Consider the following 13569-nt stretch of genomic DNA (forward strand, 5'->3'; position numbering starts at 1 on the left):
GGTGGGGGTGCCTCTGGGCTCAGCCGTAAGTCTCGTCTCAGATGTCACTTCCTCGGGGAAGTCTGCCCTGATTCCATCCTGGCTTGCCCAGGTACGCTAGTATCTGGTCCCACGGCACCCCAACCTCTGCTTTGTAACACACATCATCCTGGCAGTAATGTCTGTCTTTACGATCACTTTCACCTTTTTCCTGAAAATTTTCTTTACTTCAATGATGCAATAAATACACAACTCTAGTCTCATTGAAAAAAACCAACCAACCAACCAACAACTCACAACAATATCACAACTACACTCTAAGAAGGTTTTGTTCTCCCCACTTTTCATCTCCCCAAACTGAGGCTCAGCAAGGTTGACCAGACCTGCCCCAGGACCACCAGCTCTTTCCTAATCCTCACAGCCAGAGTGAGGCCGAGGGGCCTGAGGCTGGGCTGTCTGAGCCGTGTCCCTCTGTCGGGGGAGGCGGGTCGCAGAACGGGTGCCAAGCTTGTCCCCCGCCAAGTGCCATCTCTTTTTCTTCCACAGGGCTCCCTGCTTAGCGCCGACATGGCCGAGAGCTCCCCACTGCCCTCCTCCCCTGCCGCAGCCCGGGCAGCTGAGCCAGGAGTCACGGAGCAGCCCGGGCCCCAGAGCCCCCCTCCCTCCCCTCCAGGCCTGGAGGAGCCCCTGGACGGAGTCAATCCAGACGTCCCTCACCCAGACCTGGCTCCCGTTGCCTTCTTCTGCCTGCGACAGACCACCAGCCCCCGGAACTGGTGCATCAAGATGGTGTGTAACCCATATCCTTTGTGCGGCCTGGGCTTGTCTGGGTCCTGCCCGGGGCCCGGCTGTTCCCTCTGGTCAGGAGGCCTGAGGCCTGGACTGAGGCTTCAGGGCTCTGGTGGTGGTGAGCCAACTCACGTGCTGGGTCAGGGGACACCTTGCTCGGGCCGTGGAGCTCGGATGGATGAGGACCTGGGGTCCTGCTGATGTGAATGTTCTGGAAGTTGTGGATGACTGTGGGGGTCAGTGCAGTGTCTCGCTGGCTCAGGAAGCCCTCAGGTGTGAACCTCAGGTCTGCACCGGGACTGAGGAGGAAGAGTTAAGCCAGACCCTGGCCTGTGGCCCAGCTCCCAGTGACTGAGCCACTTGGTGGGTGGTGACTACAGGGGTGATGAGAGCCTGACGGGGAGCCCAGGGGCCTGGACCGGAGGCAGTTGACCCCAGCACGCAGGGCGAGTCTCCACCCACCTTGCCTCCTACAGTTCTTCTGTACCCACCTGCTGCCTCTCGTCTGCTCGGGTCACCCCTGCTCAAGACGCTTTACTGTTTCCCATTGCCCTGCAGGAGCAGAGCAAAGTCCTAACCAGCCCCCTAAGCCCTGCCTCGCTTACCTCACTCTGCTTCCCAAGCTCTTCCAGGCCTCAGGGCCTTCTCACCTGCTCTTCCTCTTGAAATGCTTTCCTTTCCTCTTCACCTGGCCAGGTCCTTTGTTGCATCCTTCAAATCACAGTTAAGTGCCACCTCCTCTGGGCAGCCCTCTGTGATTCCCCCTTAGCCCCTCCGTTTTATTAGCCCCTCCGTTTTAGCCAGTATGTGATTCTGAATCTAACACTTGCCTCCTCCAGGGTGCTGTCAGGTGACCAGGACACAGACCGAGCCTGTCTTGTTCATTGCGGGACCCCAGCACCCAGCACAGTGCCTGGCGCACCACGGGTGCTCCTGTAGTGTTCGCTGGGGGCGTGTTGGCAGTGTCCTCGCTGGGTCTCCAGGAGTGAATGGAGCGGAGGCTTAACCATGGGGCACTCAGGCTGGGCTTTCGGGTCTTGGGGCGGGGTGGGGGGGAGGGGGATGTCATTGATCAGGTGTTGAGGGTCCCAGGATTCTTCCTTGGCCAGAAACCTCCCTCCCGCCCCTCGTCCTTGGGAGGGAGCTCAGGGAGGGGGCAGTGCTTAACGTAGAACTCCTCAATGCGGGCACGGTTGGCATTTTGGGTGTGACAGTGTTTTGTGGTCTGAGCTGTCTTGCACAGTACAGGACATTTGGTGTTCCTGGTCCCTACATATTGGCAGGTAGTGGCCCTTAATCATTGTGACAACCAAAAATGACCCTTCGCATTTCCAGACGTCGCAGGATTCTGCTCCCCGTCAAGAACCCAAAGGAACGTGGGTGGACATGTAGGCATCAGGGTCAGGCCAGCGGGAATGGCTATCAGGACCAGCAGGCCTGGGAGGGGGCAGGGCAGTGTGGGAGGTCTGCCCCAGACAGACTGTCCTGAGCGCCAGTGTCCCTGGAGCTGAGGGGCCCTGGCTCAGAGCCAGCTGCCCTTTGAAGCTTGGTGCTCCCTGACTCAGCTCCTTACCCAGCCCAGAGGTAGGCCCTGAGTCACCGCCTGACTCACTGGAGAGCCAGAAGGCTGCTGGGACCCTCCACGAGCTGGTGAGCCGGGGTGGGAAAGGTCCGCACATCCAAATGTCAGCACCACTCCCTGCCTGCCTGGCCTGGGCCTTGAACATGCACCGTCAGCAGGGTTTCAGCAGGGAGGACCCTGGGTCTGAAATGTCAAGGGGTCCGTGGTGCTGTTTGTTTGTTTCTTTTCCCTGTGGTGCTGTTTGACTCATGGGTAGGTGGCGTGTGGAAAGCATTGGGAACCAGAGTGAGACAGACCCATGGGCTGGTTCTGCCTGTTGTTTGCTGTGTGACCATAAGCCAGTTTCTTAGCCTCACTGATCCCCAGTTTCTCCACCTGTCAAACGGGGGTGGTATTTACCCATTTCACAGGATGGCACTGAAGACCAAAGCAGTACATAATGCGAAAATGGATCTTTGTAAACTCGAAGAACTGCCACACGTGTGGTTATCACTCTTATTACCTGTGCCCAAAAGGTGAACAGAGCCCTCACATACAGCTGAGTAAACACGGCTCGTGGTAGATTCAATAAGACATTGGGCATAAAATCTTTAGATAGAACATAATGCCTTCAGAGGACATTGTTTCCAGGGAAAATCAGATTCTATCTCTGTGATTTAGGTACATTTGTGCCAGTTTCGCTGCTAGTACCCATGCCTTACCCGTGCAGACATTGCTAATCGATAACAGCATCCTCCAGCAGGGCACCCGTGGCAGCATGACTAATCAGTTGGAAACCTATTTTCCACCCTAGATTAGACTTTGAGAGCCTTTCTTAGGCGTGTAACTGGCTGCATGTGGGAGAAGGGCCAGTGGTGGGCTGTACTCACTCTAGTTTCCCTTCCCTGAGCTTTAGTTTTCTCATCTCTGTAATGGGACGATTAAAGATGATTAGAGATGATTCCTGCGAAGCACCCAGCCGTGTGTCCAGCACAGAGGAGGGCTCAGGAATGATAATAACAAGAGCTGGCGCTTCCTGTGCTGAACGCTTTGCCTGAAGTATCACCTTTTAATCCTTATAACCACCCCAAGAGGTAGGTGCTGTCAGAGGCTCAGAGAGGCTGAGTAACTTTTATCCAGGTTGTGCAGCCAGGATGTGGTAAAGCTGGCGTGAAATCCTCACTTTCTCTGAATCCCCAGGCTCAGCTTTTATCCAGGACACGGCTGCCCCCTGCGGAGCCTGGAGACAGGGTTCTCCCCACTCCACCGGACTGGGGACGTTTGCTTTGCAGTCCCGGGTGGCCGGGCAAGGGTCTTCCTGGGTTCCAGTGTCTACCTTCGGCAGCCACCTCACTGTGCCCTGCCAGGGGCTGCCCCCTGGAGGAGTTCGCAGCCCCCTGCCTTCCGGCATGCTCCTGGCTGCTGTGTCCCCCGCGCCAGCCAGCGCTGAGCCAGCGCTTCTGCCGTGGCGCGAACCAGCCATGCACGGTGGAAGCCGGTCGGCTGTGAAGGCTGTCTCTCTGCTGGGCAGGGGGAGGGCGCCAGCCTGGCCCGGGAGCGGGGAGCCGCCAGCTGCCAGTGACCTTGGATAAGTCACTTCCCCTCTCTTGCCCTCAGTCTCCCTGTCTGCAGGTTGGGGATACTTGGGCAGTGAAGTCAGGAGAGGCTGCCTGGGGTGCCCATTTCCCTGCCGCCTTTGTCAGGAAACATCTCAGTGGTGTCTGTGGGGACGGGGCTCCGTGTTCCTTGTTTGTGGGCTCAATCGCTCTGTGCTTTCATGGCTGTGGTCCTGGTTCTCATCTGCCGCTCTGTCCCACTTCTGTTTGCTTCTGGTCCCCTGCCGGGGGACCCTCTGCCGCTAGGATGGGGTCTGTGGGTGCTCTTGCTTTGAAGTCCACCTGGCTGAGACCCCCGCCTTGCAGACCCTCTGACCTGGGTCGTCACTGGGCAGGAAGAGGGCAGGGCCCAGGGTCTCATCATAGCCCTGCGGTGCCAAGCCTTGTGCTGTTCATTGTGAGGGTTCAGTGTGTTGGTTCTGGGGGTGAAAGGGATCTTGTTCATCCATCCTTCACTCACCCATTCATGAGCTCGGTCAACAAGCCTTTACTGAGTGTGTGCCGTGTACCAGGCACGTACAGAGGACAGCTATGGCCATTTTGGGCAGGAGAGGGTCACTCTGGCTCCCTTGGAGAGACGTCAACCAGGAGACCATCATTAGAGGGGACCTGTGGGATGGTGACAAGGGATGATGGTGGCCCAGGGTGCTGGTGGGGCCTGGAGAGGGGGGGTCCGAGTGGAGGTGTGGCTGCTTTGGGGTTGGTGTTGGAAGGAGAGGACTTAGAGGTGACCGCCGGGACTGTGGCTTGGTTGAGTGTGAATGATGACCTGCTCCTGGCTCTTGGCCGAGAGGCCTTTGTCTTTGCTGAGCCTCTGTTTGCTCATCTGTGAAATGGGAGCCTCTGCGACACCGCCCCCCCCCCCCCCCCCCCAGTTGGGAATGTCAGGAGGTTCAGTGAGAATTCCAGGGCAAGCATTGACCGGGCAAACTGTTAAGTGCAGAGTGGCAGCTGTGTGCACACTGGAGCTGATGATGGAGCTTTCAGGCTTAGGGTGGCTCGGGTGCCCTGGCTCGGGACAAGGGTCCTGAAGGCTGGCGGGGAGCTGGGCCCCACGTCTTTGACGATGGTCTGAGAAGGTTGTGGGCTGGGCTGCCAGGGAGAGTGGTGCTAGCAAGGGTGGGAATGTGCTGGCTCCTGCAGGGTCAAGGTGGGGAGAGGGCATGATGGCTGGGGAGTGAGAGGGGGAAAAACCTGAAAAGCCCTAACCATGGGGAGAGAAACGGGGCCGTCACCAGCAGGAAGACCCCTCTCCCATCACCCTGCTCCCCCTGCTCCGGTCATTTAGTCCATCCCCCTGCCTCTGGCGGCTACGTCTCAGTCCTGCTGCACCAGACGGGGCCTTGGGCCTCCTGATAAGGACCTTTAGGGCCTCTGAGGGCTCTTGACTATCAGGAAGTCCGCCTTAATCTCACCCCCACCCCTCCTGTCCTGAGCCCTTTCCCGGTGTCTGGGCCCTTGGGAAATCTGGCCTTGCGTTCCTCCACCTCTTCCTGTCTAAGCAGGTGGCTCCCGGGATCTCACCCCTCCTGCCCCACTGACAGCTGGTGTCACCCTCCTCTTCTTCCCTGAACAGTGGAAAGAACACCCGACCAGGAGCCTAAAGCTTAGCAACCTCGGATGAGTGCCTCTCCCCTGGACCCCCTCTCTCCTCCCCACTCGCCTTCACCCTCAGGGTGTCCTGGGGCTCCCAGTATGGAAGCGTTTTGTCATTTGTCAGGTACTGTTTCCTCCCTCCCTGCCTGCCTTCTTCCATTTGTTTGCTTATTCATTCCTCACTCAAACACCTTCAGCGGCTCTCTGTCACCCCCAGAATAGTTTCACTTAGCCTGGATTCAGGGCCTTCCACGATCCACCTCGTTGGCTTCCAGCTGCCTTTCTGCTATTTCCCTTCACGCACTCTGCTCTGAAGCCCAAACAAGCTGCTGGTGTTTCCTGACACCCCTGCTTCCCTGACTTTGCTTCTGCTGGGTCTGCCCCCACAATGCCCTCTCCCCCATCTCCATGGTGCCAAATCCTGCCAGCCCCACCAGCCCCAGCTTCCTGGCCGACACCTACAGGAAGTTTTCCTGGATCTCAGCTTTTTCCTCTCTAGGCTCTCTCAGCCTTTTATCAGTCCTTCCCTATCTTAGTTTCCTCCTGCCTCAGGGAATTGTTTGTTGCTGGCCTTGTCTCCTCCTCCAGGCGTGAGGCCCCAGAGGGCTGGACCTGTGGCTCTCACTTTACTCTGTGCCTCCAACGCGCAGGCCTGGCACGGATGGGCTTGCTCATCACTTTCCGGTTTACAAAGTACTTTCCCACTCGCCATGACCTCTCAGATACTCTCAGCTCCTCCCTTGCAGTGGCAGGGCTGGGAGTGTGCTAACTCCCCATTCTACAGCTGGGGAGACTGAGGCCAAGGAAGGGAGCGTGAACTGCCTGAGGTCACATGTTGAGCAGTCGGCAAAGCCAGGGCAGACCGGAGCCCAGGACTCTCAGGCTAGGGCCTGCTCGCAGCCAGGGAAGGGGTTCTTTCGGAGAAGGTGTCCCCTCCTCCTTCAGCCCTGGCCCAAGCGGAATGCCCAGACGGACGGCAAGTGTTGCTGGAAGAAGCAACACATGTCTGGGAAATTGTCCGTTTCCCTCCATCTGGTGTAGAGAAGGTTGTTTTTCTCAGAACTAAAAGTCAGCATCAAGTTGTGCCCTGGGGATGTTCATGGTGGTCAGAGTGGATGCTGCACGCTCATTGGTCAGCAGGGTAGACTGGACGGCCAGTTAGAGGAGCCTGGCTGGGCCAGGGAGAGCCTGACTCACAGGGCAATCTCAGGTACTGTCACCTGGAGATTTATATATAAAGAGAGCTACAGGGGGCTTCCCTGGTGGTGCAGTGGTTAAGAATCCACCTGCCAGTGCAGGGGACACGGGTTCGAGCCCTGGTCTGGGAAGATCCCACATGCCGCGGAGCGACTAAGCCCATGCGCCACAACTACTGAGCCTGCGCTCTAGAGCCCGTGAGCCACAACTACTGAGCCCGCGTGCCACAACTACTGAAGCCCGCGAGCCTACAGCCCGTGCTCTGCAACAAGAGAAGCCACTGCAATGAGAACCTCACGCACCGCAACGAAGAGTAGCCCCTGCTCGCCACAACTAGAGAAAGCCCGTGAGCAACAACGAAGACCCAACACAGCCAAAAAAAAAGAAAGAAAAAGAGAGCTACAGGTGCAGAAGCTGCCCCTGACCCAACCTGGGAGCATTGGTGAAGCCTACCTGGAGGGGGGACATTTTGCCTGGGTCTTGCTGCATGAGTAGGAGTTTTCCAGGAGAACAGTTGAGGGATGGTATTTTAGGCAGAGGGAATAGTGTAGAGAACAGTGGGGAGTTTAGTGTGGCTGTAACAGTGTGAGGCAGGGGCTGGATAGCAGGGTATGAAGTGTCAGGTTAGAGCTTGCTCTCCATCTTGTGGGCACTGGGGAGCCATTGAAGGGGGTCCAGCAGGGATAAGACATGAGTAATTTCATTTATTAGAATGGTTCCTCCTGGAGCAGAATGGAGGATGATTGAGGGAGAGAGATTAAGGTCTGCAGACCAAGCAGGAGGCACCTATAATGAAGATTGATTGATTGATTGATTGATTGATTGATTGACTGATTGATTCAACAAGTGTTTATCGAAGCCCAGCGTCAGTAGTGTTGGACACTGTTCCAGACTTGAGCGGAGGAGCCCCCAGGGCTGTTCAGCCATGTTGGGTGGGACCACGGTGTACCAGGCCTGGAACCCCGCAGTGACCCCTAGGAGTCCCCAGCCTGATGGGGGAGGCAGAGCCGCACCCGAATCATACTCCAGTGAAGAAAAACGGGGTAAAGACCGGGCAGAGGGACCTTGAGGGGCTGAGGGCACCAGGAGGCTGCAGCGGTCAGCCCATCCTGACCCGGGATGCAGCAGGAGCCGTCGGTGGAGGAAGAGCAGGGCAGGAGAGACTTTGATGGGAAGTGGGCGGAGGCGCATGGCGTCCCAGTTGAGGAGACAGCCTGGTCAAAGGCTCCAAGCCAGGCTGGGGTCACCAGGGCTGCTGATTATTGCCTGGGGTGTGGGTGGGGAGAAGACAGGAGTGGAGACTGAGCGTGCAAGGACGTTCGGGGTCCAGCTTCTGGAAGGCTGTGCTGGAGCGGGCGCTGCGTCCCCTAAGGGCCTCCCGTGCGCCGGGTGCAGCTCAGCGCCCCCCTCGAGATCGCCCGTTTGCTAGTCGAGGCCAGCTCATGCGGGCCACCCAGGCTGGCGGTGGCGGAGGCGGGTTGGGGGGCGACCTGTGCGCCGGCCCTGTGAAGCCCGAGAGCCCAGACCAGGGGAAGTCTTGTGACCCATGCACAGCAGGAGGATTAGAAAGAGGGCTGGCTAATGAAGAGTCAGCCCCCTCCTGGGGCATTTAAAACGTGATTGGATTTTTACTCGTCCGTCCTGCCTGGGCTGCAGCTTCGTGTCAGAGGCCAACTTTGACCTGTCGCCTCCCTCAGACCGCGTCACGGTCCTGTGGGGAGACAAATGGCCCTGTTTGTTTCCCTTGGAGAGAAATCGATGTCTTTTTAATCAGCCAGAGTGTCTTCCTGCTCATCTCCCTCCGGCTCTCCTATAGGGCTGCCTTCCACATTTCCGCCCCCAGCTGCCCTGTGGAGCTGTGCTCTGCTCCCCCGTCTCCCTCATCTCTCCCCAAGTTCAAATCCTGACATGGGTGCTTACTGCTGTGTGATACTGAGCAAACAACTGGACCTCTCTGGGCGCCGGTTTCCATCTGGCTCATCTAGATGAGAAAGCAGGAGGAGAAGGCTTGGCTGGTGGTGAGGTGCTGTATGAATGTGGAGGCGCTGGGCTGGGGAGAGAGGCCGAGCCCACGTGCAAGCCCTGTGACCTCAGGCCGGTCACTCCTCCTGTCTGCGTCTCACTTTTCTCATCCCTAAAATTGTTGGTGAGGGAAGGTTCAGCTGTATCAACTGTGATTTTTCAGTCGGGAGTGATTTTTCCCTCGGGCCACATTTGGCAATGTCTGGAGATGCTTTTGGCTGTCACAGCTTGGGGAGGGTGTGCTACTGATTTCCAGTGGATAAAGGTCAAACATCCTACAACGCACAGGACAGCCTCCCACAGCAAAGAATTATCCAGCCCCAAATGTCAATAATGCTGAGGCTCAGAAGTGCTGGCCTAGGTGGTCCCTGAGATCTCTTGAAGCTCTGAGAAAGAACGGAGTTGAGGGTCTTGTGAGGAGGAGGGCTGGGACGGAGGGTGGGAATCACTCAAAGAGGAGTCGAGGACGGTGCTGGGTCCCAACCGGAAGGGTTTCCTGTGGTCCCGTAGACTTGGGTTTGAGTCCTGGAGCTGCCATTTACTAGAGAGTCACATTCCCAATCACCCTCCCATATGCCCACCCATCCATCTGTCCCCCATTCACCCATGCACCCACCCACCCATCTCCCCACCTGCCTTTCTTTACTTCATCCATCCATCCATCCACCCACCAACCTACTCATCCATCCATCCATCTACCCACCCACCCATCCATCTACCCACCCACTCATCCATCCATCCACCCACCCGCTCATCCATCCATCCACCCATCCATGCATCCATCTTTTCATCTCTGCATCCATTTATCTGCCTACCCACCCACCTATCCACCCAACCCTTACAACCGTGCATTCATTCACCCATCTTCCCAACTATCTACCCATTCAATCATCCATTCATCCAACTACCCAAAGGCCCCACCCCCTCCCTCCTACCTACCCATCTGTCAATCCATTCACCCATTCATCCATTCACTTGTTTGGCAGATGCTGAATCCCCAGCTCAACCCTGTGTTGGGCACCATCACTCTCTCCTTGTACTATTTACTTACAAGACCTTTTGTACCTGACTTATTCTCCTCACCTTCTGCTAGATTGTGAGCTCCTTGAGGACAGGTGCCATGTTCCATTAATGCCTGTCTCTGATTTAGCTTTGACCCTCAGCCCTGCCCATAGTAGGTGTGCAGCAAAGCCTTCAATGAGGTGCATCCTAGTAAACAAGGTTGGAGGTGGAGGTTATATGGACAGAGACGAGGCCGGCCCAGAGCCCTCACACGAAGGAATGCCGAGCCAAGGAATTTGGAAATTCTCTGGAAGGCAGTGGAGCCATGGAAGGCTTTTGGTTTTGGAGGAGCCCTCAGGCTGCTGCGTGGAGGATGTGGCAGAGGAGGCAGGGCTGGAGGGGGAGGCTGTTCACGGGCTTAGGGGTGAGACAGTGCAGCCTGCCTGGGGCAGTGGGGTGCCGAGGAGCGGGTGGGCTCTGAAGGGCTCTAGTCTGGACGACTTGCAGGATTGGTGGTGGTTGGGGTCCTTGTTCATGGGGGTGGGAAGTTCAGGGGAGAATTTGGTGGTCTGGGGAGAGGAGGACCTATCCCATCTTGGATCTGATGAATTTGAGGTTCCCAGAGACGTCCCAGAGCAGTGTCCGGGAAGCCAGTTCAGCAGGGAGTGAGCCTGTGGCTGGACCAGACAGGACCTGGTCAGCCCAGGGACGGTTGTCGAGGCTCTGGGAGAGGGTGTGGGGTCAGGGGATGGAGAAGGGAGATCGGGGACTGGGGAGCCTGAGAAGGGCCAGCACTCAAGGGGTGGAGTCCCCGAAGCAGGAAGGGCATCTGCCCAGGGGCTTGTGGTGTCCCCAGCGCCCAGGAGGAGAAAGTTTCTAGAACAAGGGTCTTAAACTAAGGTTCGTGAACTTAGATGGGGACAAGTTGCATGTTTGTTTTCACTGACTTCTGACTGAAATGGAGCATTTCTATCTATTATGAATGGAGGCAACCAAGCACGGTGGGGTTACTGGCAGTTCCTGCGACTGTCACCAGTAGCGGTCACCAATATTTAATATTTCCGTGCCACATGGTCGTTGTAGAGCTCTCGGAATGTCATTGACATTCATCCCTGCTTCCCAGGCAGACGGTATCAGACCCGCCCCAGCTCTGGTTATTCGTTGTGTTGATAACGAAACACACCCCCATCACAAATTTGTTTTTCTAAAAAATATTTTGACAACTATTTTAACAGAGCTGGCTTCCTTCCTTTCTAATACTAAGCATTCTTTTAAGAACAATTTTGCACTTAAATACATTATTCTGAGAAAGGGCTCATGAGCTTCCCCAGGGAGAGAGTGGGTCGGCCGTGGCCAGTGCTGCTGCCTGGGGGGTGTGGAGGATGGTGTGCACGCGAGTTAGCGAGCTAGCGTGTGTACTTGCGGGAGGGGCTACGGGGCTCCATGGGAATGCACACGTGAACGTGTGTACGTGGGTGATCAGGGGTAGGCAGAGGAGATGTGTGGTGGGGACAGGCCCCCAGGAGGCTGAGGGAGATTGTCATCACCCTCTGTCCAGCCCTCACCTTCTCCGTCTGTGTCTCCACGGAGTGTTTGCTCATGGTTTCTGGAGGGCAGGGACCATGTCTTCTTTATGTGGGGTTCCCGGAGCCAATGTGGGCCAGACAGAGGGGACCCTCAGTGAAGAGGGGCTGAATATATGAATAGTGAGTGATGGATGGTAAAAAGGAGAGGAGGGGGAGTTCAGGGTGGGGAGGGAGGCTGCAGATCCCTCTGGTGTAGAAGTCCCTCCTTAGCCTCCTTGATGCCTCCAGGTGACGGGGACCTCACTCCCTCCTGAGGCTGCAGATACCCCTGAGCTGCCGCTCCAGGTGGGCCTCTGGGCACAGAGAGGGTCGGATATGCTCTGCCCTTGGAGAGCACAGCCTGGTTGGGGGCGGGAGGCCAGGGCAGACCACACCGTCGTCAGGGGGACGTCCAAGCTGCTGGGAGGGCCCAGGGGAAGCATCCACACCCGCTGCCTAGGACTCCAGGAGGCTCCCCTGCAGTGCACCTTCTTTGTGGATGGGCTCCTGAGGCTGGGACAGCTCACAGACAGTGGGACCCTGGCCCCCCAGGGGCCTTCCTTGCCCTTCTCTTCAGCGATGGCTGAGGTATGACGTCTGGAGAGTGTACTTGGCTGGAGCTTCTTTCCTGTGGACCATCCGCCCCGGGTTTTCTTCCAAGCTGACGGCCCCAGTTCCCTCACCATTGCCTCCCCCACTCCAGCTGTCTGCACTGGGCACGGAGGCCTGCTGGGCATCTGGGAATCAGAGACTGGCCAAATTCAATGAGTTGTCAAATTACAGGGGCTCTAAGAAGTGGGCTGGGGGGCAGGGACAAGGAAGGGAGAGCTCACTCCTTCTAAGGGATCTCAGCCCACTGAGGCTCCATAGCTTATAACCAGAACCAATCAGCCTGGGCAGGGCTGTGTGTCATGTGGGGAGCTCCCTGTTGCTAGAGGCATGTAAGTGGAGAGAGGCCTAGGATCGTCTGCCCAGCAGGTCTCTTCATTTTGTGGAACAATTTTCTGTCTCAGCTCAACAACTGTGACACCTTGGGCAAGTCCTGCAGTCTCTGGACCTTCATTCTCATATCTGTTAAGTGGGTGTGATGATGTCTGCCATGCCTGTCTCCCAAGGCTGCCGTGGGTTTGGACAGAACAAATCTTTAAACAAAGAAAGATGGAATGGTGTGAGGTTCAAATCTGGTTCTGTCCCTTGTTGTGGCCTTGGGCAAGTCTGTGAAACAAGGATGGCACCCTTCTCTTGCAGGGTTGTGGTGAAGGTGCCCTGGGGGTCCATCACAGCTGGTGCCCCAGCGGGTGCTTGTGTTTTTTTAATTGTTGCATTTTATTTTTCCTTATAGCTGTGATTCTTTATCATTTTCTGTTACACTTTTTATTGAGATAAAGTGTGCTTGCAGTAGAGCTCACAAATCTTAATGTCCAGCTCAAGGCATTTTTCCATATACACACACTCCTGTGACCCCACTCAGGCCAAGAAGAACATCTCCAGCCCCGCAAGCTCCCTCACCCCCACCTGCGATGGACCCCCAGAGTTACTGCCATTCTGACCTCCTTCCCTATTGGTTTGCTTTGCCTGGGTTTTCACTTCGTGTAATTGGATTCGGACACTCTTTGCTCTTTCGCATCTGGCTCCTGTTGCCAGCGTTATGCCTGGCAGCTCCATCCATGCTGCTGCAGTAGTTTGTTCTTTTTCATCACTGGGTAGTATTCCATCGAAAGGATGTACCACAGTTTCTCAGCCTCGGCACAGTTGACATTTTGGGCTGGATAATTCTTTGCAGTGGGGCCGCCCTGTGCATTGTAGGGTTTTGAGCAGTGTCCCTGGTCTCCACCCACCGGGTGCCAAGAGCACCCTTCAAACCCCAGTTGTGACAACCAAACATGTCTCCAGACATGGCCACATGTCCACTGGGGGCCAAAATCATCCCCAGCTGAAATCTCCTGCCCGACTCATTCTCCTATTGATGGACACTTGGGTTGTTCCCAGGTTGGGGCTGTTAAGAATCGCACGTGCCTTTTTGTGGACTTATTTGGGCATTTCTCTGGGGTATGGACCGAGGAGTGGCACAGCTGGATCTTAGCATAGGCTTATGTTTGTTTTAATAAATGCTGCCAAGCAGCTTTCCAGAGTGGTTGCTGCTCATAGAGATAAGTCGAATGAATGAATGAATGAGCGAATGGATATCCTCTTTAAAGCCCAGGACCTGGAGCATAGCTGACATTCAAAATGGTAACCACTT

General features: G+C 56.2%; 1 protein-coding gene across 1 annotated transcript in view; it reads left to right on the plus strand.

Annotated features, from left to right (window-relative positions):
- The first annotated feature begins 546 nt into the window (after positions 1 to 546).
- CACNA1I (calcium voltage-gated channel subunit alpha1 I) overlaps positions 547 to 13569 on the plus strand; it is a 104144-nt gene continuing 91121 nt past the window's right edge. The window contains exon 1 of the mRNA XM_068559602.1: positions 547 to 779. Coding sequence (XP_068415703.1) covers positions 547 to 779 — 233 coding nt within the window. The remainder of the gene's footprint in view (positions 780 to 13569) is intronic.

Source organism: Eschrichtius robustus, chromosome 13 (genome assembly GCF_028021215.1).
Source record: "Eschrichtius robustus isolate mEscRob2 chromosome 13, mEscRob2.pri, whole genome shotgun sequence".
Taxonomy (NCBI): Eukaryota; Metazoa; Chordata; class Mammalia; order Artiodactyla; family Eschrichtiidae; genus Eschrichtius; species Eschrichtius robustus.